General features: G+C 40.1%; 2 protein-coding genes across 2 annotated transcripts in view; one reads left to right on the top strand and one right to left on the bottom strand.

The window, feature by feature from the left end:
* LOC116981051 (dedicator of cytokinesis protein 1) overlaps positions 1-25,160 on the top strand; it is a 413,994-nt gene that overhangs the window by 138,409 nt on the left and 250,425 nt on the right. The gene's annotated exons all lie outside the window — the stretch shown is intronic.
* insyn2a (inhibitory synaptic factor 2A) overlaps positions 15,412-25,160 on the bottom strand; it is a 34,579-nt gene continuing 24,830 nt past the window's right edge. The window contains exons 3-4 of the mRNA XM_033033699.1: positions 24,899-24,970; positions 15,412-16,451 (exon numbers count right to left, since the gene is read on the bottom strand). Of these exons, the coding sequence (XP_032889590.1) occupies positions 16,262-16,451; positions 24,899-24,970 (262 nt within the window). The 3' untranslated portion in view covers positions 15,412-16,261. The remainder of the gene's footprint in view (positions 16,452-24,898; positions 24,971-25,160) is intronic.

The following is a 25,160-nucleotide window of genomic DNA, read 5'->3' as shown; positions in this document are numbered from 1 at the left end:
TCTCTGTCTCGGTCTCTGTTTATGAATGATCCACGGCAACACACATAGTGAAGATCAATCTTTATTCCATTGGCAAACAGGAACATTTAAACCGACTGATCTTGCTAGTGTAAAGCTGTGTAGTACCGTAATACCATGTAAAGGGTGGCATGCACATGTGTGTAGTGGAGATTATAAATGGCATGGATTAATAAGTGTAGTCTACATCATTTCTCTTAAAGAAGCAAAGCATAAATAGAGTGGTTTGTGGAACATATTGTAAAACACCAGTATAAGGTGTGGCATTTATTATTTTACGTGTACATGCTTGTGCAAATGTGAGCACATAAAACAAGAAGGGTCATGCACAGTTCAAGTGTAGCCGGTGAATTTTCCAATCAGCGGGTTTGGCTTGCAGACACGACCTGCACGCGTACGGTAATACCCCTCGTGCGCTTCATCCTTCTCTGAGGGAGCAAGTCCCTTATCGGGTGAACGCGGAGGAGAAGACACGGGAGGAGATGGGGACACCGGGGAAGGCAGGGATGGCGCTGGCACCGGCGGAAGAATCGATGGAGTGGCATTCGCAGAGCGTGAGGGAAGACCGGCGGGCTGGTCCGGGTAAGGACATGGAGGTGCCGGTTCATTAACCGGCAGGAGGTGTTGGCAGGTTCGCCAATAGATGCCGTTGTCAATACTGACCAAGTACAAGAGTGACTCTGCAGTTGACCACAGAATGACTCCGAGGCGGTCGTAACCTCGGAGTGACCGTAAGCGGACAACTTGTCCCTTGTTGTGCGGTTGAAGCGGAGAACTGGTTTTATCGGGTTTTTTTTGTGTGTCTTGGCGGCGTTGGAGCTGGGATTGGATCACCGACAGTGCACAAACTTGTGGTTCTAGTAGTTGCTTGGCCATAGGCAGGGTGGAGCGATTTTGCCGTGGCACAAGCCGCTTGGCTGCAGATCCCAGGAGAGGGCCGCGGACGATGTTCCGTAGGTTAAGTAAGTCAAGATAAACATCGGAGCCAGCCCTGCGTGAGCGTTCCATTAGGTCTTTTGTACTTCTTACCGCGCGCTCGGCCAGGCCGTTGGACTGCGGGTATTCGGGGCTACTGGTGGTGTTGTGAAAGTCCCAGCATTTCGCGAAATCCCTGAAGAGCTGACTGGAGAATTGAGTTCCATTGTCTGAGAGTAGCTTTAGGGGTGCCCCGTGGACAGAGAAGTGGCGAGTGAGTTTTTGAATGACCATGGCTGAGGTCGGGCTACTGAGCAGGTCGATTTCAAACCATCCTGAGTAGGAATCGACCAGAACCAGGTATTGTTTGCTGTGTCACTCAAAGATGTTGGCTGCTACTGTGGACCAGGGTAAGTCCGGATTGGGGTGCGGGAGAAGTGGTTGTTTCTATTGGTGCGGGGTCAGGCTATTGCAAATCGGACAGGCAACAACTTTCTCGAGAATGTAGTCAGCCATGTCAGACCAGAAAAGCATACCTTTTGCATGTTGGAGGGTTATTTCTGCAGCAGGATGGCTCCCATGGACAATATCGAAGTACAGGTGCACAACCTTTTATCCAAAAGCCTTGGGACCAGACACTTCTCGGATTTCGGAATTTTTCGGAGCTCCGACCCCGGCGAACTCTACCCCTGGCTGCGCGGCACTCCAAATCCAGCGCCGCCCGCGGCCGGACGCCCGCAGCCCCAGCTCCGCGATGTTGGGAGTCGGCGGCCACAGCGCTGGGATACCAGCGGGGAGCGGGCAATGCCTTACTGGGTCGCCGTGCAGTAAGCTCCGGAGCGCTGTGGTCGCCGACTCCAAACATCGCGGAGCTGGGGGCTGCGGGCGTCCGGCCGCGGGCCGCGCTGGATTTGGAGCGCCGCGCAGCCAGGGGTAGAGTTGCCGGGGTCGGAGCTACAACCGGCACCGCCCGCGGCCGGACTCCCGCAGCCCCAGCTCCGCGATGTTGGGAGTCGGCGGCCACAGCGCTCCGGAGCTTACTGCATGGCGACCCGGTAAGGCATTGCCCGCTCCCCACCTCTCCGACCAGGTAGGGGACTAAGAATTAAAGTTTCCCCCTTCACCCCCCCCCCCCCCCCTTCACATAAAGGCCCTCCAAACTAACTGACTAACAATTAAGCAATGATTTACAGATGTTTAAGTGTCTCCCCGGTCTCCGGGGAGGAGTCAGTCGCTACAGTAGTACAGACCTGGGTTGACCGTGTGTCGTTTCGGGTCACGTTTGGCGCCAAACGCGAGCTTTGGTGTGCAGACGACATCCTGGAAAAAATGTCCGGTTTTCGGAGCTTTTCGGTTTCCGGAACTCCGGATAAAAGGTTGTACACCTGTACTTACTGTGAAGAGACGTCGGGATGACTGCCTTATGTCCTTGCATTATAATGCCGTCTTGAATGACCAGTTTATCGCGGACAGGGAAGAAAGGGCAGACGGCTTGCGGCAGGTGGTGCTGTTTGTCTGGCCAGCGATTGTAGCGTTTCGTCTGCAGCAGTTTTTCCCACTAGGATGTCTAAGCCCGCAGACGGAGACTTCGCAGTTTCCTTTGGAGGCGTGGGTTTGTATCCCACTCCTGACACCATGTTTATGAATGATCCACAGCAACACACATAGTGAAGATCAATCTTTATTCCATAGGCAAACAGGAACATTCTCATCTAGCTCCGCATGGCTTATGAGCAAGAGAGAGAGAGAGAGACGATTGACCTTGCTAGTGTAAAGCATGTGTCCAGTGGAGATTATAGATGGCATGGATTAATAAGGGTAGTCTACGCTCTCTCTCTCGGTCTCTCTCTCGCTCTCTCGGTCTCTTTCGGTCTCTTTCTCGGTCTCTCTCTCGATCTCTCTCTCGGTCTCTCTCTCTCTCAATCCCTCGCTCTCTTTCTCTCGGTCTCTCTCTCGCACAGAAATAGTCTCTTCTGCCAACCATCCAGTCCATATTGATGCTAATCCTATTTACAATCATCATCCCCTGTCTCTTATGGATCCAAGTGATCCTCCACATTTTGAACCTTATGCTGGAAGAATGGTAATAAGCGAGTTCGGTATTCCGAAAAATGCGAAGAATCATGGTATTTGTCAAAGGTCACTCGCGATAAACGTTCGCGGCAACTGTGCTGCTGCATGTATACAGACCTGCGTTTCATCCGTAGTCAGGATCGAACCCGGGTCTCTGGCGCAGCAAGTGCTGTTGAATTGCTACTGGACCGTCATCGTCCTCTCCCGAGTGTCCCATCCCTGTCTGGGGGCGGCGGAGATGTCCGGGGTGACCCTGGACTGTTGGGACACCGGCCCGGAGCAGTGGCGGCCGAGGCTTACAGCCTGCTAGGAGAAGAAGCGCTAACTCCACTGCTCTGGGCCGGTGTTCCGTCAGTCGGCTGTCGGTTAACCCGGCGGGACAGGCAGAATTGAGCTGGAGTTAGCGCTTCTTCTCCGCGCTGGGGTTTGATCCTGACTATGGATGAAACGCAGGTCTGTATACATGCAGCAACACAGTTGCCGAGAATGTTTATCACGAGTGACCTGTGACCTGGGCATGCGCAGTCAGAATACCAAACTCGCTTATTGATGAATGCTCTGGCCTAGGTCACTGCCCTGTGGACCAATGATTCAACTTGCATTTCATCGTTGGTTTTCATTTGATTGCACTACTTGATATTCATAAGGGAAGGGAACATTCTGAGGTATCCCAGCAAAGGTTAGCTCAGGCTTTTAAATGCATACCAAATCATTTCTGCATTTTTTGTAATACTTATTTACGATTTAGAATATTAATTCTCAGAAATTTAGTGTGAAGTTAATTAGATAAAAATAAATCTGTATTGGGAGAAAACAATTTAATTGATGTGTGATATGGTAATAGTCCCATAAAAGTAATACATTTACGAAATTTAAATTAAATAGAGCTAACTTCAATTTGATTCAACATTGTTCATATATCTCACAGTATTTAATTCCATTAGAACAATTCTAGTGCTGTTGTGGAAAATGTTAAGTCAACTAGTCATCAGAAACTTACACAAGGGAAACAAGGCTGTGCAGCAGAGAATAGGATGAGAAAATGTGCAAGGATGTTTTGGTTGATAATGTCAAACTTAATTGAGATGGGAATAAAACCATTTTGAAGGGTAAATGGATACTTTCACAATTTTGCTTTGTGATTTCTAATTCCTCATCCATTTGAGAACCAATTAGATATATCAAAGTTCCCTAAGTGAAGTATTCTTATCTCAGTTACATGCAAAAATATGATATTTATTAGAACAGAAATGCCAATTACTGTATGATTTTGTATGCCATGCCTGAGGTTTGAATGTTCTTGTCACTGGAAGTCTTTTTCAATTTTGCTCTACTTGTGGGCATGACTAAGAAGAATTTTGGAGATTATATTTTTACCACTTTTTGGGTAAAATAAAAATGCCAACATTTGTGGATCAAACATTTTGTTGCATTAGGTGTGGATATGATGTTAATAATCCTAAATGTTGCCACCATTGATCATCTTGACCAGTTATGTTCAGTCTTATTAATTTCAAGTATTTTCTATTTAAATTTGTTATCACATAAGAAATGCTTAACAGATTGGTTCGCATCCATGCAGAGAGTAACATTTTTGTTCATTAGGATCTAGCTATTGCTGGTAAGGCTAGTGTTTATTGCTCAGCTCAAAATGCCCTTGAGAACATGGTGAGAGCCACCACTTTGAACCCTTCCAGTAAACACATTGTGACAATGCTGTTGGGGGATGAATTTTGTCATTTAGACCCAGTGATGGTTAAGAATTGGTAACATAATTACAAGTTTGCAAGTTGCGCAATTTGTAGGGGACCCTGTATGTGGTGACCTAGGTGAGTAATCATGTTTAAGAAGAAACTGCAGATGTTGGAAATTCGAAGGTAGACAAAAATGCTGGAGAAACTCAGCGGGTGAGGCAGCATCTATGGAGCAAAGGAAATAGGCAACGTTTCGGGTCGAGACCCTTCTTCAGACTGATGTGAGGGTGGGGGGGGGGGAGGGGGGGAAGAAGAAAGGAAGATGCGGAGACAGTGGGCTGAGGGAGAGCTGGGAAGGGGAGGAGAAAGCAGGGACTACCTGAAATTGGAGAAGTCAATGTTCATACCGCTGGGGTGTAAACTGCCCAAACGAAATATGAGGTGCTGCTCCTCCAATTTACGATGGGCCTCACTCTGGCCATGGAGGAGGCCCAGGACAGAAAGGTCGGATTCGGAATGGGAGGGGGAGTTGAAGTGTTGAGCCACCGGGAGATCAGGTCGTTTTGCAGATGCTGCAACCACTGTGGACTGGGAGTGGAAGAAATCTATGTTTAGGGTGATGGACTGGGTGGACAGAGTTCCTGCTGACAGCGTGTTCCTGGATGGTTTTAATCTTGCGTAATTTTGGAATTCTACTCATCCAGGCATGTGAAGAGCATTCCATTGTACAACTTGCGCATTGTAGATGATAGAAAGGCTTCAGGATGTTAGGATGTGAAACGTTTTCTATAGAATACCCACCTCTGATATTGATAGCTACAGTATTTATATGGCTGGTTGGGTTAAATTTCTACTCAGTAGTTACCACAACGATGGTGTGTAGAAAGGAACTGAAGATGCTGGCAAACCAAATATGGACACAAAGTGCTGGAATAAATCAACGTGTCAGGCAGCATTTCTGGAGAAAAAGGATGGATGATGTTTTGGGTCAGGACCCTTCTTCGCACAGAAAGTAGAGCGGTGGGAACTGGAGGCCAGAAAATGCTAGAACATTCCAGTGGTGGCAAAAGATGACCATGGAAGGGTGGAGCCCATAATGGCCCATTGTTGGCTGGGGAAGAGGTGATAACAAAGGGATACAAGGATGTGAACAGCTATCTGGACTGCACTTCTTCACACCCAGCCTTCTGCAAAGACTCCCAATTCCTCCGTCTTCACCACATCTGCCACATAAAATGTACATACCCTATCATTTTTATTATTTCTCTGAAAAACACTTGGATCGTTTCAAACGACCTAATGTGTGTTTTATATGTAAATACAAAAACTTTAAATCTTCATTGAGATAACAATTTGGCTACAGTTGTTGCTATGTTTATAAATGTAAGCCCATTTTTCATAGCTATCCTCAAAATTAAAGATAAACTCAATTAAGTGTTTAAATTACATGTTGTATTCTGTTGCTGTTTGCCAACAGTTGATAAGCAAGGTAGAGAGATTTGTTGTATAGCACTCTTAAATCTGAAATGTGAGCATGGCCCACAGAATCATCAGTCGACCGGTGTATGACGCTATTTCAAGATGCTCTACCCTCTTGCTCAATTCTGTTCATTTCTATGTAAAAGAATGCCTCAAATCACAGATCCGCAGCATTTCATTTCTGTTTTTCTACTAGGAAATCTAGTTTATATTTAGTTTCGTCAGATCCACAAAATAACAGGTTATGCAATGCAGTAAAATCTATATAGTTAATTTTCTTTCAGTATTTTCCATCCGTACATACAAACTAAATTCATGCAAATGCAGGACTTTTATCTGATGGGTGAGTAATATCAATTCAATATTAAACAATTTTACCTTTTAGATCAACTAGAGTGACATCCTCTAAGCATTGCTGCTTTCACTATACTGCAGGAGAACTTGAAAAACATTCTTGTTGGATTGTGTGTTGTTGGACACTCTGGACAATTACGATTGATTTCTGCACTACTAACATGGGTGGTTTCTGAGGAAGTGAGGCACTTGCATACAGTATACCCTTTTCTATCAATTATATTCCTCTACCCTGACGCCCATTCTCCAACCTTTAGCAAATTCTATTACATCAGTTCAGTTGATCTGCTGGCTTCCACCCCCCCACCCCCCCCCCCCGCCCCCCAGACACATGTGCCAATCTTCACTTTCCTGCACCACTATGGAAGTATTAGTTCAGACAGGATCTACAATCCCTACCCTCCAATCCATTACCATATTCCCCCACACTGATCACCATCACAGAAGATGTATCCAAGTTCTGCACTTGTACCTCCCTTCTGTGACAAACAGAAGATTGCCATTTGTTCCCCGTAGAATACTAATAATTACCTGTTCCAACATTTTGGTACCATGTCCACCACCACTAACTCCCAAACTCCTGGGGATCAGAGCTGATCAGCACATTTTCAAATTTTTTCTAAACATTTTTTGGACTTATGTTGTAACTGAAATTTGATGCAGTCGACTTAGCAGCTTTCATTCAAAAAACAAACAAATTCTTTAAGTACTATTATCAAGCAAAATGTCCTAAAATTGTAAAGACTTTATTAAACAATTTTTATTCTTCCACATAGCAGAAGTAATAGAAAATCAAAAAAGCAGCTCACAAAATGTAAAATCTAAATTGCTTCACTTTTTCAGTGTATATATGACATTGGTATTGGTTTATTATTGTCACGTGTACTTAGATACAGTGAAAAGCTATTGTTTGCGTTCTATCCATTAAAATCAGATAATACTACATATGAATACAATCAAGTTATACAGGTAGACCAAAGAGCAAAAACAAGAGTGCAGAATATAGTTTTCAGCATTGTTGCGTTACAGTTCCAGAATATCTCATCTATGCAATAGGATAGGTTGGAAGATTGGGGCGACACCCAGCTTATGGGAGAACTGTTCAGAAGTCTGATAACAGGGGGAAGAACCTGTTCCTGAGTCTGATGATATGTGCTTTCAATATTTTGTATCTTCTGCCTGATGGGACAGTAGGGAGAAGAGAGAATGACCCAGGAGAGAAAAAATCCTTGATTATCTTAGCAGTTTTCTCAAGGCAGCATGAAGTGGGCATCACAGTGCACTGCAATAGAGCTGCTGCTTTACAGCGCCAGAGACCTGGGTTTGATCCTGACTATGGGTGCCCTCTGTATGGAATTTGTATTTGTTCTACATGTGACCACATGGGTTTTCTCCGGCTACACCAATTTGCAGGTTAATTGGCCTCTGTAAATTGTCCAAAGGGTGTAGTAGGATAGAACTAGAATATGGGCGATCATTGGTAAGCACAAATTTGGTGGGCTGAAGGGCCTGTTTCCACACTGTATCTCAAACTTTAAAAAAAGTGTAGAAGAGTCAATCGTGAGCTGGCTGTCTGTATAATACACTGGGCTACACCCACAACTCTGCAATTTCTTGCTGTCTTTGGGAGTTGATCCCAAACCAAGTTGTGATGCAACCTGATAATATGCTTTCTGCAACGTATCCATAGAAGTTGGGAGACATAGTGAATTTCCTTGGTCTCCTGAAGAAGTCGAGGCGTTGTTTTACTTTTATGGATGTAGATTAATTGTGGTTAATGCAGGACAGATTGCTGGTAATATTTATGCTCAGGAACTTGAAACTTTCAACTATTTCCACTTTGGCACCATTTTGCTGAACACTAGTGCTAGACCAAGCATAGACCCAGTGACAGTTTGGCCAAGCACATGCGCTAGGTCTGCCAAAGCCTGTTGGATCTCTCATTTGGTAACCATTTTAACTCCCTTTCCCATTCTTGTGTAGATCTTTCCGTCCTGGGCTTCCTCCATTGCCACATGCAGCAGGTGTTAAAAAAGTTCAATCAAAATCGTCACCCATTCCTTCTCTCCAGAGATGCTGCCTGTCCCGCTGAGTTACTCCAGCATTTTGTATCTGTAGTTCTTTCCTACACATTCAGGACCTAAAAACATAGCCTCAGTATATGGGGGCAGCCATTTAGTATTAAGACAAAGACAAATTGTCTGAGTTTGGGTATAAGGCTGAAATAGATTTCTAATCAGCAATGAATTAAGGACTATGGGAAAAGGGCAGCAAAGTGAGCATGTCAGGTAGACAAAAATGCTGGAGAAACTCAGCGGGTGAGGCAGCATCTATGGAGCGAAGGAATGGGTGACGATTCGGGTCGAGACCCTTCTTCAGAGTGTTCTTTCGGTCCTGAACTCTTCCAGAAGAGGAAATATCCTTCCAGCATTTACCCTGAAAGTCCATTGATAATTGTATATGTTTCAATCTAATCAACTTCTAATCACTAATGAGTTTCAACCTGTTCTGAATCAGTCTGAAGAAGGGTCTCAACCCGAAATGTCACCCATTCCTTTGCTCCATGGAGGCTGCCTCACCCGCTGAGTTTCTCCAGCATTTTTGTCTACCTTCGATTGTTCCAGCATCTGCAGTTCCATCTTAAGAGAAAGTCAGAATCCTACTGAATAATCGTACTGAATAATAACCAAGCTGGAATGGTCAACTCTGGTTCCTATCAATTATGGTGATCTTTATGGGCTTACAAAACAATCTGGGAATTCTCCATTTAAAATAAAGTAAATAGAGGCAAATGTGACTTTAAATACCAAAACAACAATAGCTCTAATAGAGGCTGTCAAGCACTCAAATCTGCCTTACTCAAAATCTGCCACCATTATCTGTCATGACATTAGGAATTGTCTTTTACTGATTACTATGCCTACGTTTGTAGGATTAATACAAGGGATATAAAAGTACACAGTATTATTTCCTAATTGTTGTACATCAGTTTTCTCTTTTCCATTCCCATAATCCCACCCATGCACATTTTTCTGACGAGTAGGCCACCTTCTGGTCATGAATGTTAAAATGGAACATTTTATGTTAACAGCTTTAATTGTTTTATATCAACATTATGACTTGGAGATTATGTGAAAAATAATTTGCTTTTTCACAGCTGAGACTTAAAATCTCCAGAGAAAAAAAAATCGAAATAATAACCTGACGAAATATTTGGACATTGGCAGAAAATGCTGTGAAATTGGATGTTTTACATGTTATTGTGACCCTGAGGGCATCCTAAACTCTTTCATCTTTACTGAGAATCCTTGGTTGAATTTTCCAGATCAGTGAGCACAACAATGGTAGAACCAAAGAACATTTTAAACTCATCAAATATCACACATATTTAATCTCTCCTGTTTAACTCTCTTGTTCTAAAGACATACTGAAAGAATTCATCCATTTATTAATAATTTTACAAGTTAAAGAAAATCAACTTGTGATTCCAGCAACAGAATGTTTTAATTATCTTCATCTCAAAATGAAGCAATGTTATTTTGTTCATAAATAAACCAAATGGAGCTCATGGTGGCACAGTCATTAGTAGTGTTGCTTCACTGTCCAGAGACTTGGTTTGATCCTGATCTCAGGTGCTGTTTTTCCACTTTTTCTCCATGATTGTGTGAATTTTGTCCAGGTGCTCCGGTTACCCGGACAAAGACTTGTTCGCACCTTAATTGGCTGCAATAATTACACCATATAGACATGGCAAAAAAAGTCAAAGGGAGTTTATGGGCAGGTGTGTGAATTGCATGAATACAGTGAAGTTAAGAAAGGTGGAATGAGACTAATGGGGTTGCCCTTCAGAAACTGACATTTGCCCAATGGGTAAAGGACATCCACTTTATTAATGACGTGTGCTGAAGTGAATTACTTACAGCTATTTTAAACCACAGTGCCCATTAGTTACAGTGCCCTCCATAATGTTTGGGACAAAGACCCATCATTTATTTATTTATTTGCCTCTGTACTCCACAATTTGGGATTTGTAATAGAAAAAAATCACAAGTGGTTAAATGTACATTGTCAGATTTTAAGAAAGGCAATTTTTATACATTTTGGTTTCACCGTGTAGAAATTACAGCAGTGTTTAAGTCCCCCCCTTTTCTGGGCACTATAATGTTTGGGACACAGCAATGTCTGGTAAATGAAAGTAGTCATGTTTAGTATTTTGTTGCATATCCTTTGCATGTAATGACTGTTTGAAGTCTGCGATTTATGTACATCACCAGTTGCTGGGTGTCTTCTCTGGTGATGCTCTGCCAGGCCTGTATTGCAGCCATCTTTAGTTTATGCTTGTTTTGGGGGCTAGTCCCCTTCAGTTTTTCTCTTCAGCATATAAAAGGCATGCTCAATTGGGTTCAGATTGGGTGATTGACTTGGCCACTCAAGAATTTACCATTTTTTAAGCTTTGAAAAACTCCCTTGTTGCTTTAGCAGTGTGTTTGGGATCATTGTCTTGCTGTAGAATGAACCGCCGGCCAATGAGTTTTGAGGCATTTGTTTGAACGAGCAGATAGGATGGGTCTTTACATTTCACAATTCATTATGCTACTGCCATCAGCTGTTGTATCATCAATTAAGATTAGTGAGCCAGTACCTTCAGCAGCCATACATGCCCAGGCCATAACATCCCCACCACCATGTTTCACAGATGAGGTGGTATGTTTTGGATCTTGGGCAGTTCCTTCTCTCCTCCATACTTTGCTCTTGCCATCACTCTGATATGTTAATCTTCGTCTCATCATTCCGCAAGACTTTTTTCCAGGACTGTGGTTGCTCTTTTAAGTACATCTTGACAAACTGTAACCCGGCCATTCTATTTTTGCGGCTAACCAGTAGTTTGCACCTTGCAGTGTCGCCTCTGTATTTCTCTTCATGTACTCTTCTGCAGGCAGTGGTCATTGACAAATCCACACCTGATTCCTGAAGAGTGTTTCTGATCTGTCGTACAGGTGTTTGTGGATTGTTCTTTATTATAGAGAGAATTCTTCTGTCATCAACTGTGGTCTTCCTTGGCCTGTCAGTCCATTTGCGATTTGTAAGCTCACCAGTGCTCGCTTAATGATGTTCCAAACAGTTGATTTATGGTAAGCCTAAGGTTTGGCTGATGTTTCTAACTGTTTTATTCTTGTTTCTCAGTCTCATAATGGCTTCTTTAACTTTCATTGGCACAACTTTGGTCCTCATGTTGATAAACAGCAATAAGAGTTTCCAAAGGTGATGGAAAGACTGGAGGAAAGACTAGGTGCTGAGAGCTCTCTTATACCTGCATTAAGGAGGCAATTAAGAGCAATTACAAATGCCTGTGAAGCCATGTGCCCCAAGCATTATGGTGCCTTGAAATGGGGGGACTATGTATAACACAGCTGTAATTTCAACGTGGTGAAACCAAAATGTATAAAGATATCCTTTAATAAAATCTGACAATGTGCACTTTAACCACATGTGATTTTTTCATATTACAAATCTCAAATTGTGGAATATAGAGGCAAATAAATGAATGATGGGTCTTTGTCCCAAACGTTATGGAGGGCACTGTATCTTGGCCTCTTTCTGCCACCTGCCAGAAACCAAAAGCTAAAAAATGCAAATGCGGTAAATTAGAAATGAAAATAGAAAATGGCAGCATCTGTGGAGTGAAAGGCAATCAATCTTCAATGTTATCTCTTGTTCTTCTCTCTCCACCTAATGCTGCCTTAGCCAATGAATATTTCACAACATTCTTTATTTTATTACAGAAATCAATTTGATTTACTCTTCGTGGCATCTAAACAAATACAGCAAGGATTTTGAGATCATTTGTTCCAGATCTAGTTGCACATTTAATGTTTAGCTGACAAAATAGAAAATTGCCCATGACAAAGCAGGATGAATCTAATGTGGGCAAATATGTCCCAAAACGGAGTGATGAAAAAAATCATGGCCAATGCTGCCAAATTACACCTGCAGCAATTTATTCACTGATGCTTAAACTGGGTTTTGATGGGTTAATATAGGACCTCATTAGAGTTTTCTTTGTAGGGTTTATTGTTTGGTATTTTCTGCATTTGACTGATGTTCAGTTGTGGAGAAAAGGTAAGGTTTGGGATAGCTGGTGGATGGTCGTAATTACTTGTTTTTTAATGATTTCTTCATGGATGGCTTAGCCGGAAAGTGTTTTTCTAGACTATCCAGAATTTTAAATTCCTCCTCTTCCACCTCAACTGCTTGTCAAAACTATAAATTGGCATCTAGGGCGATCCTCTTGTGATGGATAGGCATTTACAGAGTGTCACAGATGATTGCAAATTTTGATAATTATTCGTGAGTCCTTCTCAAACATCCAGAGAAAGGAAGAGGTATTTGGGGATATCAGTGATTTACCTTTATCTAAATTTGCATTTCCTCCAAGTTTGTACATGGACAGTAAACCAAATTCATCAACTATGTTCTCAATGCACACTGCCTTGATTTATTCATGGAGGATCAAGTGCAGCTGATCCATTGGCTGAATGGAATCTGCTTCCAGAGTATGAGGCATAACTGTCCATAGTCGCACATGAGCCACCTGTTGAAGGAGCATCTTTTTCACACTTGGGTGGAGCTGATCGGAAGCATTTGCAAATGATGTGCATGTACTCAATAGCACTCTGTCTCAGGGGGAGTTCCTAGTAATCCCAGTAGAAGCTGCATATTTTCACTGCCTGTTGTGCTCTGGCAAGAATTAGCACTTTTTGAATAGACAGTGTCAGTACCATAATTGACAGAAAACTGAAATATAGAAATTATCTTCAGTTCCAACATTGAAGGAATGAGATATATATAAAGGTTCAATGCTAAATCATCTGATCAGGCAGATGTTATGTTGTCCTTGTCATGTACCATAGTTACATTAAGAGGCATACTTTGTTCCAAGCACACTTATTGAAGTGCAGGTGTCTCTTGCATTGGTCCTTTGTGAGGGTCAAATAGGAGAATTGCTCTCAGAACGCCGTAGACTGAAATGGCATTCTGCAAATTCTTTTATCCAGCTTATTTATCTTTTAGAAGTTTGATTGACTTGATCTGGAGTCATGCTGTATTCCAAAGGGAAAGCCATTCATTTGCAAAAAAAGCTGATCGGAAAAGCTTGACATTTACAGAACCTTGGAACAACCAAATGAAATAAAGCAGCAACTAACTTGTAAATTGTGAATGACCCCTTTAAATATTGCTGCTGAAACTAATTTGATGTTGGAAGGCCAAGAGCATTGAGCTCCAAAATATTGGTTTTGGGGTTTGTTTTCAGAGATTGCCAATGCATGCTTTTTGGGGGCACTCCCTGCAATTTCACTTAATTGGCCTCAACAGCATTGCATTTGGTAGATTTGCACAATCTCCACAACTGGGCACTCTAGCTATATGGAAGATAGACATGAAAAGCTGGAGTAACTAAGCGGGACAGGCAGCACCTCTGAAGAGAAGGAATGGGTGACCTTTCGGATCGAGACCCTTCTTCAGGCAACAGTGCTCATTGTGGAGCTCTGTTGACACTTGTAGCAATTAAAAAAAAATAATAATGTTTTCAAATTCAAAATTTTCACCAATCATCATTAACAGTTGAATCAAAAATATATATCCTATAATCTAATTTCCACTATGGTATAACGCTATGTTTCATAGACATAATATATATTCCACAGATTGTTACTTTACACCTTGCAGCCTTTTATCGTTTAAAAAAAAAATAGTTCAGTATCTTTCCTTCATCTAGTCTCCTTTACTGGACATCTACCTATTCCCTAAAACAGAAAGACCCCCACAAAAAAAAGAAGCATGACAGTGAAGAATCAATAAGATGTAAAATCAAGACATTAAGATTTGAAATTTTGAACTGAGGAGAATAAGATGTTCAATCATATAGAGGAAAATTCAACCTATGTTTCAATTTTTTGGCATACTGTGCAAGAGGATCAAGATGGGTCATGTTTCAACTGCCCTTCTTAATGGAGGAAAGCAAGTGGGCATTTGGTACTTGGGGAAGTCTAATGAATTAAATTATTAATGTTAGATTTTGTTGTAAATAGTATATAAGATCTCCCTATCTTCCATTTTGGAGCAGTAGCCTTCAACTCTGATTTTCTGAATTTCTGATCTGATTTTTTAATAGAGTAATTAAAAGTGTGCAAATATTGCATTATTTTAAAAGTTAGTCAGATTAAACAAAAACAGGAGAATGGATAATCAAGCATTGCATTTGAGGTTCACTAGCATATAGATCTTATCCATGAATGTACAAATCAACTATTTGATTTACTTCAGCATTTGAATTTGAGTTTCAAAATTATCATGTGACACAGCATTTTTAAAAGAATATTAAACTGATTTTTCTAATACTAAAAATATTTGCTCCCTAAAATATTACTTTCAAGATTTTCTTAAACTGGATTTACAGATCGAAGCAATGTTGATGTAAAATTAATTGCATTTATTATAATTTACAAAGATTAAATGTTAAAATAATTTTCCAATAAGATTGCACTAAATATGAAAGTAATTTTTCGTGTTTACAGTTAAACTATTTCATATTCATTTATGCTGCATTACAAATATACACTTGAGTTAATGTTTAACCAAGTGATTCTTTCAACTTGTACAAGAAAATGAAATATTTTTGTAGTGCAAAGTACTTATGTGAAAACTAATGTTTACATATGACAAAAGCCACTTCATATATTCTAGTCTCCTTGTGGTGTTTAGTATTATAATGTAGAGGAACAAAATCCATATCATATGCGGGACAATCATTATATTCCACAGAATTCTTATACAGCTTGTTTTCTACCTTGTACATTGCCTAACACAGTTCTTTTTTAAAAGCCTTTACTGTGGTTGCTATTACTTCTTCCCTTGCCCTGTTAAAAATAATGCATTTACTTGTGGTTGATATTTCCATTTGGTTTAGTTTTTGAATGCTATTACATAAAAATATTCTTAATGAAGAAAAATATACTCTGTGCCAGAGCTGTCAAATGGAAATGCTTAAAGATGCATCATTGCTTATGCATAAGAGTACAATTCATATTTTTTACATGAAGAGTACATAAAAATGATTTGGTAAAACATTACACAGTATTAATGTTAGGTATGATTCTATTTTAGAAGCAGATTTACTGGGCTATCTTTTGGCATGTAAAGCTTTCTGAGAAGCATTGTTAATATTTATCCTGGCATACCTATTTGAAGATTGTGCTCTTCCTCCCGAATCTGCCGTCAGCTTGAACGTGTTAATTTCATGCCTTTAACTTAAAGTATGAAATTCCTGTAAAAGTACAGCTTTCTGTAATTTTCTGCAGTGTTATTTAATAGAAGAAGGCATTAGAATATCTTGCTGACTGGCAGAACATGAAATGGCGTTAACAGGTCAAACCATAACACTTAATTGGTTAATACAAATAATTATTGAATGTATACATTGGAATTGATACTTCATATTTGTAACTCTAACTCAACTGTAAATAAAAAAATTTAAAACGTAGTTTTGTTATCATGCATTGTAGTAAAATTCTCAACATTGCATGATTGGGCTGAATGCTGCCTTGAATTGACTGATGCTGATTTTAAACTTCTGGTAATTCAATATTCAGCTCAATTTTCAAACCACTCAAAAAAAGTGATCACTTCAAATGAACTAAATTAACATTTAGAAATCTTAATAGGTTTTGTTAAAGAAACCATAGTTTCCATTTCCCATGCTTTTTTGATTCAGTCTTGTTAGGCTTTTGCTTTTGATAGGCAGATGAACAAAATTCTTGTGTGTAAGGCAGGGTTGAAACCTGAGTTTCTTCGGTAGAATGGAGTTTTCTCATAATGGGTTGAAACTTGTCTTCTTGTTGCTTGAAATCCAGTTCAACACTAAGAAATAATAAATGTAATTTTAATCAATTAACAGTAAATTATTAATTAATGTAATTTATTGTTCATGATAAGACGTAAAGAATGTGTCTATAATGAATATAACATTCTCATTCACATAACATTAGATTAGTGCAATGAAGATTTAAAACAAAGTTAAATTTCTAACATTAGAAATTAGGTTCCCTTTTCAATTTAAATTAGGATATTTTTACAGTGTTTTTGTAAGATTGATATGATTATTGTGAACGTATAGTCCATCAGTATTATTGTCATATGAACGGTTGGGAATTCTTGTCATTTTATTCAAGTTACTCAGTGATCTGAGGCTTTAACATATGTCCTAACACAATCGAGGTATAGTGAAATTAAACACATTATTTTTTTTAAAACTAGGAAAGGAGTAGGGCATAGGAAGATTGACATGTTTAACCCATACAGTAAGTTCATGGCTGAGTGGACCATTCCTCTCACCTCCACTTTTCTGCATAATTCCCTTTAGCTTTGATCGCCCTGCAATCCAGGAATGTAACAATTTCATCAGTGAATGTCATGAATGATTCAGCATCTGCAGCATTAGAGAGTAGATAATTCCAAAGACTCACTTCGGAGAGAAGAAATTCTTCCTCATCACAGAAGTAGCTGATGCCTTTATCATGCTCTCTAGTTCTCGACGTCCACGCCAAGTGAATCTACTCAACATATTTCCTTTTCATTCCCTTCAGAATACTAAATGTTTCATTACATCTCGTTGTTCCAAAATCACTTCCACTTTATTCCTTATGATGACCAAAGGTGTAGTCTTGGCAAATCCCTGTAAACCTGTACGAAGACACACTGTTGCTGTTGAAACTAACATTTAAATATCTGCTTTTACTATGCTTTTCAATTTTTCCTACCAATGTACTATACCTCACATTTCCTTGAATGTGCTTCACATTTTTAATCCACACATTTAGACTGCCTTTATCCCCTACAGATTCTCTGTACTCACAATTTATTTTCACATCCAATTTTGTATCAGCAAAAGCTGGGCATGATTCACTTTGTCCCATGACCTAAGTTAGAAATAATTGAGACACCCCATTACTTCATCATGCAAATAGGAAAATGACCCCTTTTTCACTACAGTGTTTTCTAATCCTTAGTTTATCCTACATCCCTGCTAACACAACGTGCTCAAACTCATGAGCCCACAAGGGAAAATTTTGTATGGTTGTTTAGCGAACACCATTTGGAAATTCAAAGCCCCTGTTTCTACAGACTGCACATTATCTGTGAAGCCAGTGTAAACATAAGTTCCTAAGTCATAGGAGCAGAATTAGGCCATCGAAACGTCTCCAAAATTCAATCTTGGTTGATCTATCTTTGCCATTCAACCCAATTCTCCTTCCTTCTCCCTGTAACCTTTGACACCCTTGTTAATTAAGAACCTGTCAATCTGCTGTAAAAATACCCAATGACGTTCTCCACAGTTTTCTGTGGCAATGAATTCCACAGATACACTAACCCTTTGGCTAAAGAAATTCCTCCTCATCTCCTTTCTAAAGGTACGTCCTTATATTCAGAGACTGTGCCCTCTGGTCCTAGACTCCCCCACTAGTGGAAACATCCTCTCAATATCTACCTCATTCAGGCCTTTCACTATTAGGTAAGTTCAAATGTCATCCCCTCCTTCATCCTTCTAAACTACAGTGAGTAAAGGCCCAGAGCCAACAAATGCTCATCATACGTTAACACAATCAACACCTGAGATCATTCTCATAAACCACCTCTGGAACTTCTTCAACGCCTGCACATCCCTCCTTAGATATGGGGTCCAAAACTGCTCACAATACTCCAAATGTGGTCAGACCAGCGTCTTATACAGCATCAGAATTACATCCCTGCTTTTATATTCTAGTCTTTAAATTCTAGTTTTTTTTTGGAGATACAGCGTGGAAACAGGCCCTTCGGCCTCACAGAGTCCGACCCGACCAGCGAGCCCTGCACACTATCCTACGCACATTAGGGACACATTTTTTTACCAAGCCAATTAACCTTCAATCAATCTGTACGTCTTTGGAGTGTGGGAGGAAACTGGAGCACCCGGAGAAAACCCACTATGTCTATGTCTATGTCACGGGGAGAACGTACAAATTCCTTACTGACAGCACCTGTAGTCAGGATCGAACCCGAGTCTCTGGTGCTGTAAGGCAGCAACTCTACCGCTGCACCACTGTGCGCTTACTAAGCTAAATCAGTTCGTTGAAGACGTTCAAAATGCCCTACTTTTAATAATATGGGATAATCTACATGACAATGTGACTTTTCTACAGACCAGCAAAAGACCATTCAATCCATAACGCTGCTGCTTTCCTTGACTCTTTCATTATCATCATGGCTTTTCTGTTTTCAATGATACATCCATTTTCCTTTTCACTGCTACTATTGAATTTACTTGCAACATTATTTCAACAATGGATTTGCAATCAAATAATTATTTTCTCAATATTTCTACTCCCGATGTTTTTAACACTTAAATGTGTTTTCCGGTCATTGATTTTTCTGCCATTGGAAAAAACAGTTTCTCCATACTTATGAAACTTTTCATAATTTGGAACAATTTTTGGGCTTTTCCTCATTACTGTAACTGTCCCCAGGAGGAAAATAATCCTCAGATCAGAAGCTCATCATATTTGATGCCATTCCAGTAACATCAGTACCATCCAATGCCAGAAATGAATGTAGTAATCTAATTCAGGCCAGTTGTATTGCATAATAGAAGTACAAGCAAATACCTTGTTAGAATATAACACATAATAAATATGATTCCAGAAGACATCATAGTATTTTGTTTATACAAGAGCATTAATGTAAGTAATAGAAATTGTAATAAGGAACATGAGGATTAGTTTATGCGAGTCATGAATTATTTGAAAGCGTGATTTAAATCCTTATCCTTGGCATGTGTGCAGAGATTAGGGAAAATTCAATTTATTTCACTGTGCTGGTATATAAATGGATCCTCATTGTCCAAATGGAGAAATTGACGAATGCACTGTAATATGAATTTCAATCCTTTTTGACCACAACACACAATGAATGAATGCATGTACCTAAGCTACACCAAGAAGATCTGTGAAAATTTATTTTTATGCTCCCGTGCATTATTTCATGGCAGTTTTTTAAACATCTATTAAATTGAATTGATTAAAGTAAACATTGTTGTAAATATTATTTCTTTAGGTGAGCAAAGTTGCTATGCAGGTAGTGCAGCATTTCCACAGCTTCATCAACCAAGTTCAAATCTAATTTCTGGTGGTGTCTATGAGGCGTTTGCGTGTTCTTCCTTTGCTCTAGGTTTACTCTGGGTGTTTACTCAGAGTGTTTACTCTGGGTGTTTACTCAGAGTGTTTACTCTGGGTGTTCCATTTTCCTCCAAAATACCAAAGATGAACTGGTTATTGGGGGAATTATCACTAATGTAAGTGAACTGTAGGTGAATTGGGGAGGGATTGGTGTTAAAGTGCATGTCTGAGAGATTAGGTTGCAAAGATAATAAGTAAAGGGCCTGGCCCACTTGGGCGTCATTTACGCAACATCATTTACGCATCACGACGCGAGCACGTGATGCGCACATGGCGCATGGTGGCGTAGGCAGTGACGCGCGTCGCCCCAGGATTTTGGGATTCACAAAATCTTCGCGCGCCACTTGAGTGACGCGCAAATGATGCCCAAGTGGGACAGGCCCTTAAGGGGGTGAGATTGTTTTGAAAACTGAAGTGGTCTTAATGGGCAGAATGACTATCACCTTTGATATATGGAATTATTATGTATATTTCACCGATTGATTTGAAATGGATGACCAAGGAAAACATGAGATCAGATTTGCTTTTGATACATGATTCAATGGTGTCTACAATAACCAATAGAATTGTTATCATATACAGGCAATAGGTGATACAGCTATTTTATGTGTTGGCTGTAATTTCGGTCTGAAGTTCTAGAAAATATCTGTGGAGGTTTTATGAGAAATAGGTTTCTGAATTTATGAAATTTGATTACATACAAGAACATAATTGCTGTTATATGCAAATACAGTAGTAATAGCGTAGTATAGTATAGATAACGCATGATTAACCTTGGGAACTGGGATTTGGATTGTAGTTATTTGAACAGCTATTTCTGACAGCTATATGATCACTGTATCTTAGTCCATCAAGCTAAATGTCCTTTGAGCCCTTCCTGTGCTGTCTAAAATTTTCACATACTAGTTTTTCCCTGTTTCACCCTCATCCCATGTCTAACCACATTTTTTACCATCATCACTCACATCTGCCCTTCTGGTCCCATTAAACCTGTTGTGTTATTCAGTAAGAGCATGAATGAACAACTTAATTTTTCCACCTATTTCCATGTTTTAATGTAGGAAATGATATTACCAATGGGCACCGTTAGCTCCCACGAGTATTGACAAACTATGAGATTAATTGAAGGATACCGGGCATTTCCTTGATTTTCTTTGAAAAAGTGGCTTTGGGTTTCTATATCTAGCAGTAAGGTGTCTTTGGAATGGTTATATGTAGATGGTCTTTACTTTGACTAGCATATTGCATGGCTACAACCAATCAGTTGCTGAAATCTTGCTGTCTCTTTCAATGGCAAGGTAGAAGACAGGCAGAACACTGCAAAGATTTAATGAGTTTAAGATGGTAAGAAATGAGTAATTTTTGAGTAATGCTAACTAATCACTTAAATAATATTAATTGTTGAATAATAGGATTCTATTTGGTTCAGTTTCCTGATTGTTGCATGATTTCACAATAATATTGTTGACAAATCTGTCTCTATTAAGTAGCCTGCAACAAATTGACTTTTGAGCAACATAATGGACACGGTGATATATAATATGATGCTCCATACGTTTTCTCTTGGGAAGGGTTGTTTGGAAATTTTAATTGATTGTGAAACAATACATTGAAACTAACATTTAGTTACAAATCATTTTCTTTTCCACAAGGTGTTATGAGCTATTCAGAGAAGAAAGTTATTTGTTGATAAGTAGACTAAATCTCTATGATTGAGTTTGTTTTATTCTGACCTCCAGGTAACAATATTGTGGGCTCAAGAAATGTAAATATAAAAATGAGTGCTCAAGTTCAATAGAGAAGGTATCAGCATTGTCAACAACATCTTTTCTCAGATGGCAAATAAAACCAAGGCCATCTTTGCTCTCCACAGTTGAGATAAAATATTCTACAAAGCTATTTCCAAGGGCAGGAAGTTATTCCCATACACGGGCTAATTTTGATCTCAATAAACATCATAAAAATAGATGATCTGGATATTATCACATTGTTGTTTCTGAGAAATAGCTGCACATGACAAGGTTGGCACATTTCTTATGTTACAACTGACTAAATTTCAAAAAGTACTTGATTAGATATTGAGCACTTTTGAGGTAAAAAAAAGTGTTCATCTGAAGAAGGGTTTCGGCCCGAAACGTTGCCTTTTCCCTTCGCTCCATAGATGCTGCTGCACCCGCTGAGTTTCTCCAGCTTTTTTGTGTACCTTGTTCATCTTTATACTTAGCTGTCAAATTGTGCATTCTTAAATGTGCCAGACATGGTATGGCTTGCCAAAGAATGAACAGTTATTCTTGCATCACATCGATATTGCTCTCCAATCTGATCTGAATGACAGTAAATACAATGTTGCCAGTTTCCAACAATGAATAACCTCAGGCTTTATTTACAAACTAGACCGTGGGACTCGTTGGGCCCCGTTTTCCCTAATGCAATATTCCACCTTTCACCTGTTCCACCATTCACCTGTTCCACCAACGCAACCCGTTCTTCTAACACAATATTCCACCACTCACCCGTAGCCCCCAACTTTCCCCTATTACCATATTTCACACCCCCACAATGAAAACCGCAATGTTTTTTTTTGGGGGGAGCGGCGTCGGCATTCATTCCCCCCCCCCCCCCCCCCCCAATCCCACCCCCACCCCCCACAATGAAAATCTCAATTTTATTTTGTAAATGAATGGGCAGTTTATGTAAATGAGATCCCATTGTGACATCATACACTGCTACGGGCAAGTGGGGGCGCTGTTTAATTTTTTTAATTTTAATTGTGAATAACTTGTAAAATATAACATCAATCAGAATGAAATCAGAATGTGGTGATACAAACCACCACATGACACTTGTGAGTAAGGTGGTCCAAAAATTGTAGTGCTATCGTGCACCGTTTTGGCGTAATTTGAGGACATCACCGAATCAGAGATCACAAACACGCGCACACACATAGAAACAAACAAGATGAGAATTTTAGTAATTTATACTAGACCAAGTGGAACCCGTTGGGTCCCTGTCACACAGGAGGCCTGGTACCCCAACACAACCCATTCCCCAATGCAATATTCGACCACTCACCCGTTCCCCCAATGCAACCCGTTCCACCAACGCAATATTCCACTGCTCACCCATACCCCCCCCCCCCCCCCAACTGCGCAGTGGCTGCTCATTTCCCCTTATTCACCCTCCCTCATTTTAAACTTTAAAAAAAATGCAATTACTCTTGCTAGGGCTAGCAGGACTCAGTGTCCTGGAATTGCAACATTGTAGCAGACAGGGCTACAATCCCATTGTGACATCATAGCTGTAACTGCCAGTGCAGAAGGAAGACATTTTTCTCAAATTGGGATTTTGTAAAGTTAAAAATGTGAATAACTTGTAAAATATAACATCAATCTGAACGAAACTATACACCGCGCCACAGGTCAATGGCGAGTAAGGTGGTCCAAAAATTGTAGCGCTATCATGTACCATTTTGGCGTAGTTCAGGCCATGAAAAGCACAAGCGCAAACAAACACACACACAGACAAGATGAGAGTTTTAGTAATATATATAGAAGATATAGATAGATAAGACAATTACACAAGCACGAGTGGAATGAAATGAGATTGCCAGCGTTCATGAAGCATCAAATTACAGAGATAGAATGTGGTTGGAGACAATAAGACTGGTGGGAGAACTGGGAAGAGGGAGAGAATGGAGAGAGAGGGAAAACAAGGGCTATTTGAAATTAAAGAAGTCAATGTTCATACCGCTGGTGTGTAAGCTACCCAAGCGAAACATGAGGTGCTGTTCCTCCCATTTGCACTGGGCCTCACTGAAAATGAGGAATGACAATGGAGGAGGCCCATAACAGAAAGGTCAGATTGGGACTGGGAGGAGGAGTTAAAGTACTGAGCATCTGGGAGATCAGGTAGGTTAATGCGAACTGAGCGGAGGTGTTCAGCGAACGCCGAGCCTGCGCTTGGTCTCACGGATGTACAGAAGATGCACAATAGATATGTTATTGGATTGGTTACAGGACTTTTGGCCTGTGGATTTAAATTCAAATTCTGTTCGGGTAACAGGGGAATTTAAATTATGTTTCTTCAATTATTCTGGCTTAAAATGGTAGTTTTAGCAAAAAACTAATGGGTTGTTTAAAAAACCCCATCTAGTTCATCTATGCTCTTTTCACCCATTCCCAATCTGTCCAGTATGTGACCCCAGGCTCACTGCCATGTGATTAACTCTTTACAGGCCTAGATCTGAGGGATTTAAGGATGGGCAATAAATGTTATTTTAGCCAGCATCTTGTGAATAAATAAATACAGGTAAAAAATTATTTGCGCATGAATTTGGTCAGTTATAATATAATAAACATGGTAGCCATGTGATGCACAGCTAGCTCTTAACACCAGCAACCTGATAATGTCCAGATCATGTATTTTTATGTTTATTTTGAAACCTGAAATCATCTCCAGATGAACACCACTAGATTAAATTTGTAGGCCACGTTCTACATGTGTCTGATGGCAGAACAGTATATTCTGTGCCGATGCAGCAAGAGGTTACCAGATGAACAAGAAAAAAGGTCAAGGATGTTCTTAATCTCTTGTTTCAAGAAGTGTTACATCCCCAGTGACATAGGAATCCTTGGCCCGTCACTGCTCAAAGCAGACAAGTAAGTAGCTTTTAAAATGACATGGACCACAAATAGCTGTTAAAATGGTATTGAGCACATTGGAATGGCATTGAGCATTGTAAATCTTATTCAGGAACACACTTTAGTGGCAGAAGGAGCGCACCGTCTCCCAACCTGCAACCTGCCACATCAAGTGCCTCTTGCCCCACCTGTGGCAGATTCTGTGGTCCTACTTTAGCCTCATCAGATCCCGTGAAATTGGAGTGGAAGCAAGCTGTTATTTAGTGGTCTAGAAGAAGAATGTCACACATTATATTTTCTACATGCAGGAATCATAAAGCACTTTTAACTGAATCTGCATATTGTGATGTGCATATGCTCAAACGCTTGCACAGAATTAAGGGAGATATAGTTTAGTTGTAGATACGTAATTATCTTGAAATCAGAAATTGTTATTTTGCCTTGTTCGGTAGCTTACCTATAAATAATGCATGCGCTGTTTCGACAGGTGTCACAGTTTGCAGTATCTTGTCCCGTTCTGTAGGAAAGACTGTAAAGTAAAATTGAACATTATGGTCTAAAACTAGACTAAAATTAGTTTCCAGAGAAAAATTACAAAATAATTAGAAATAAAATTAATTTCCGATAAAATAGGTATAATGTAAAATGGATATTTTGTTTTATGTTTTCAGTTTGGTTGTCCTGCTCTAAATTAAGCAAAAATCTTCAGTTTTTACAAA

This window comes from Amblyraja radiata, chromosome 15, assembly GCF_010909765.2.
Source record: "Amblyraja radiata isolate CabotCenter1 chromosome 15, sAmbRad1.1.pri, whole genome shotgun sequence".
Lineage (NCBI taxonomy): Eukaryota > Metazoa > Chordata > Chondrichthyes > Rajiformes > Rajidae > Amblyraja > Amblyraja radiata.
Note: the sequence above shows the minus strand (reverse complement) of the source record. Positions and strands in the feature narration are given on the sequence as shown.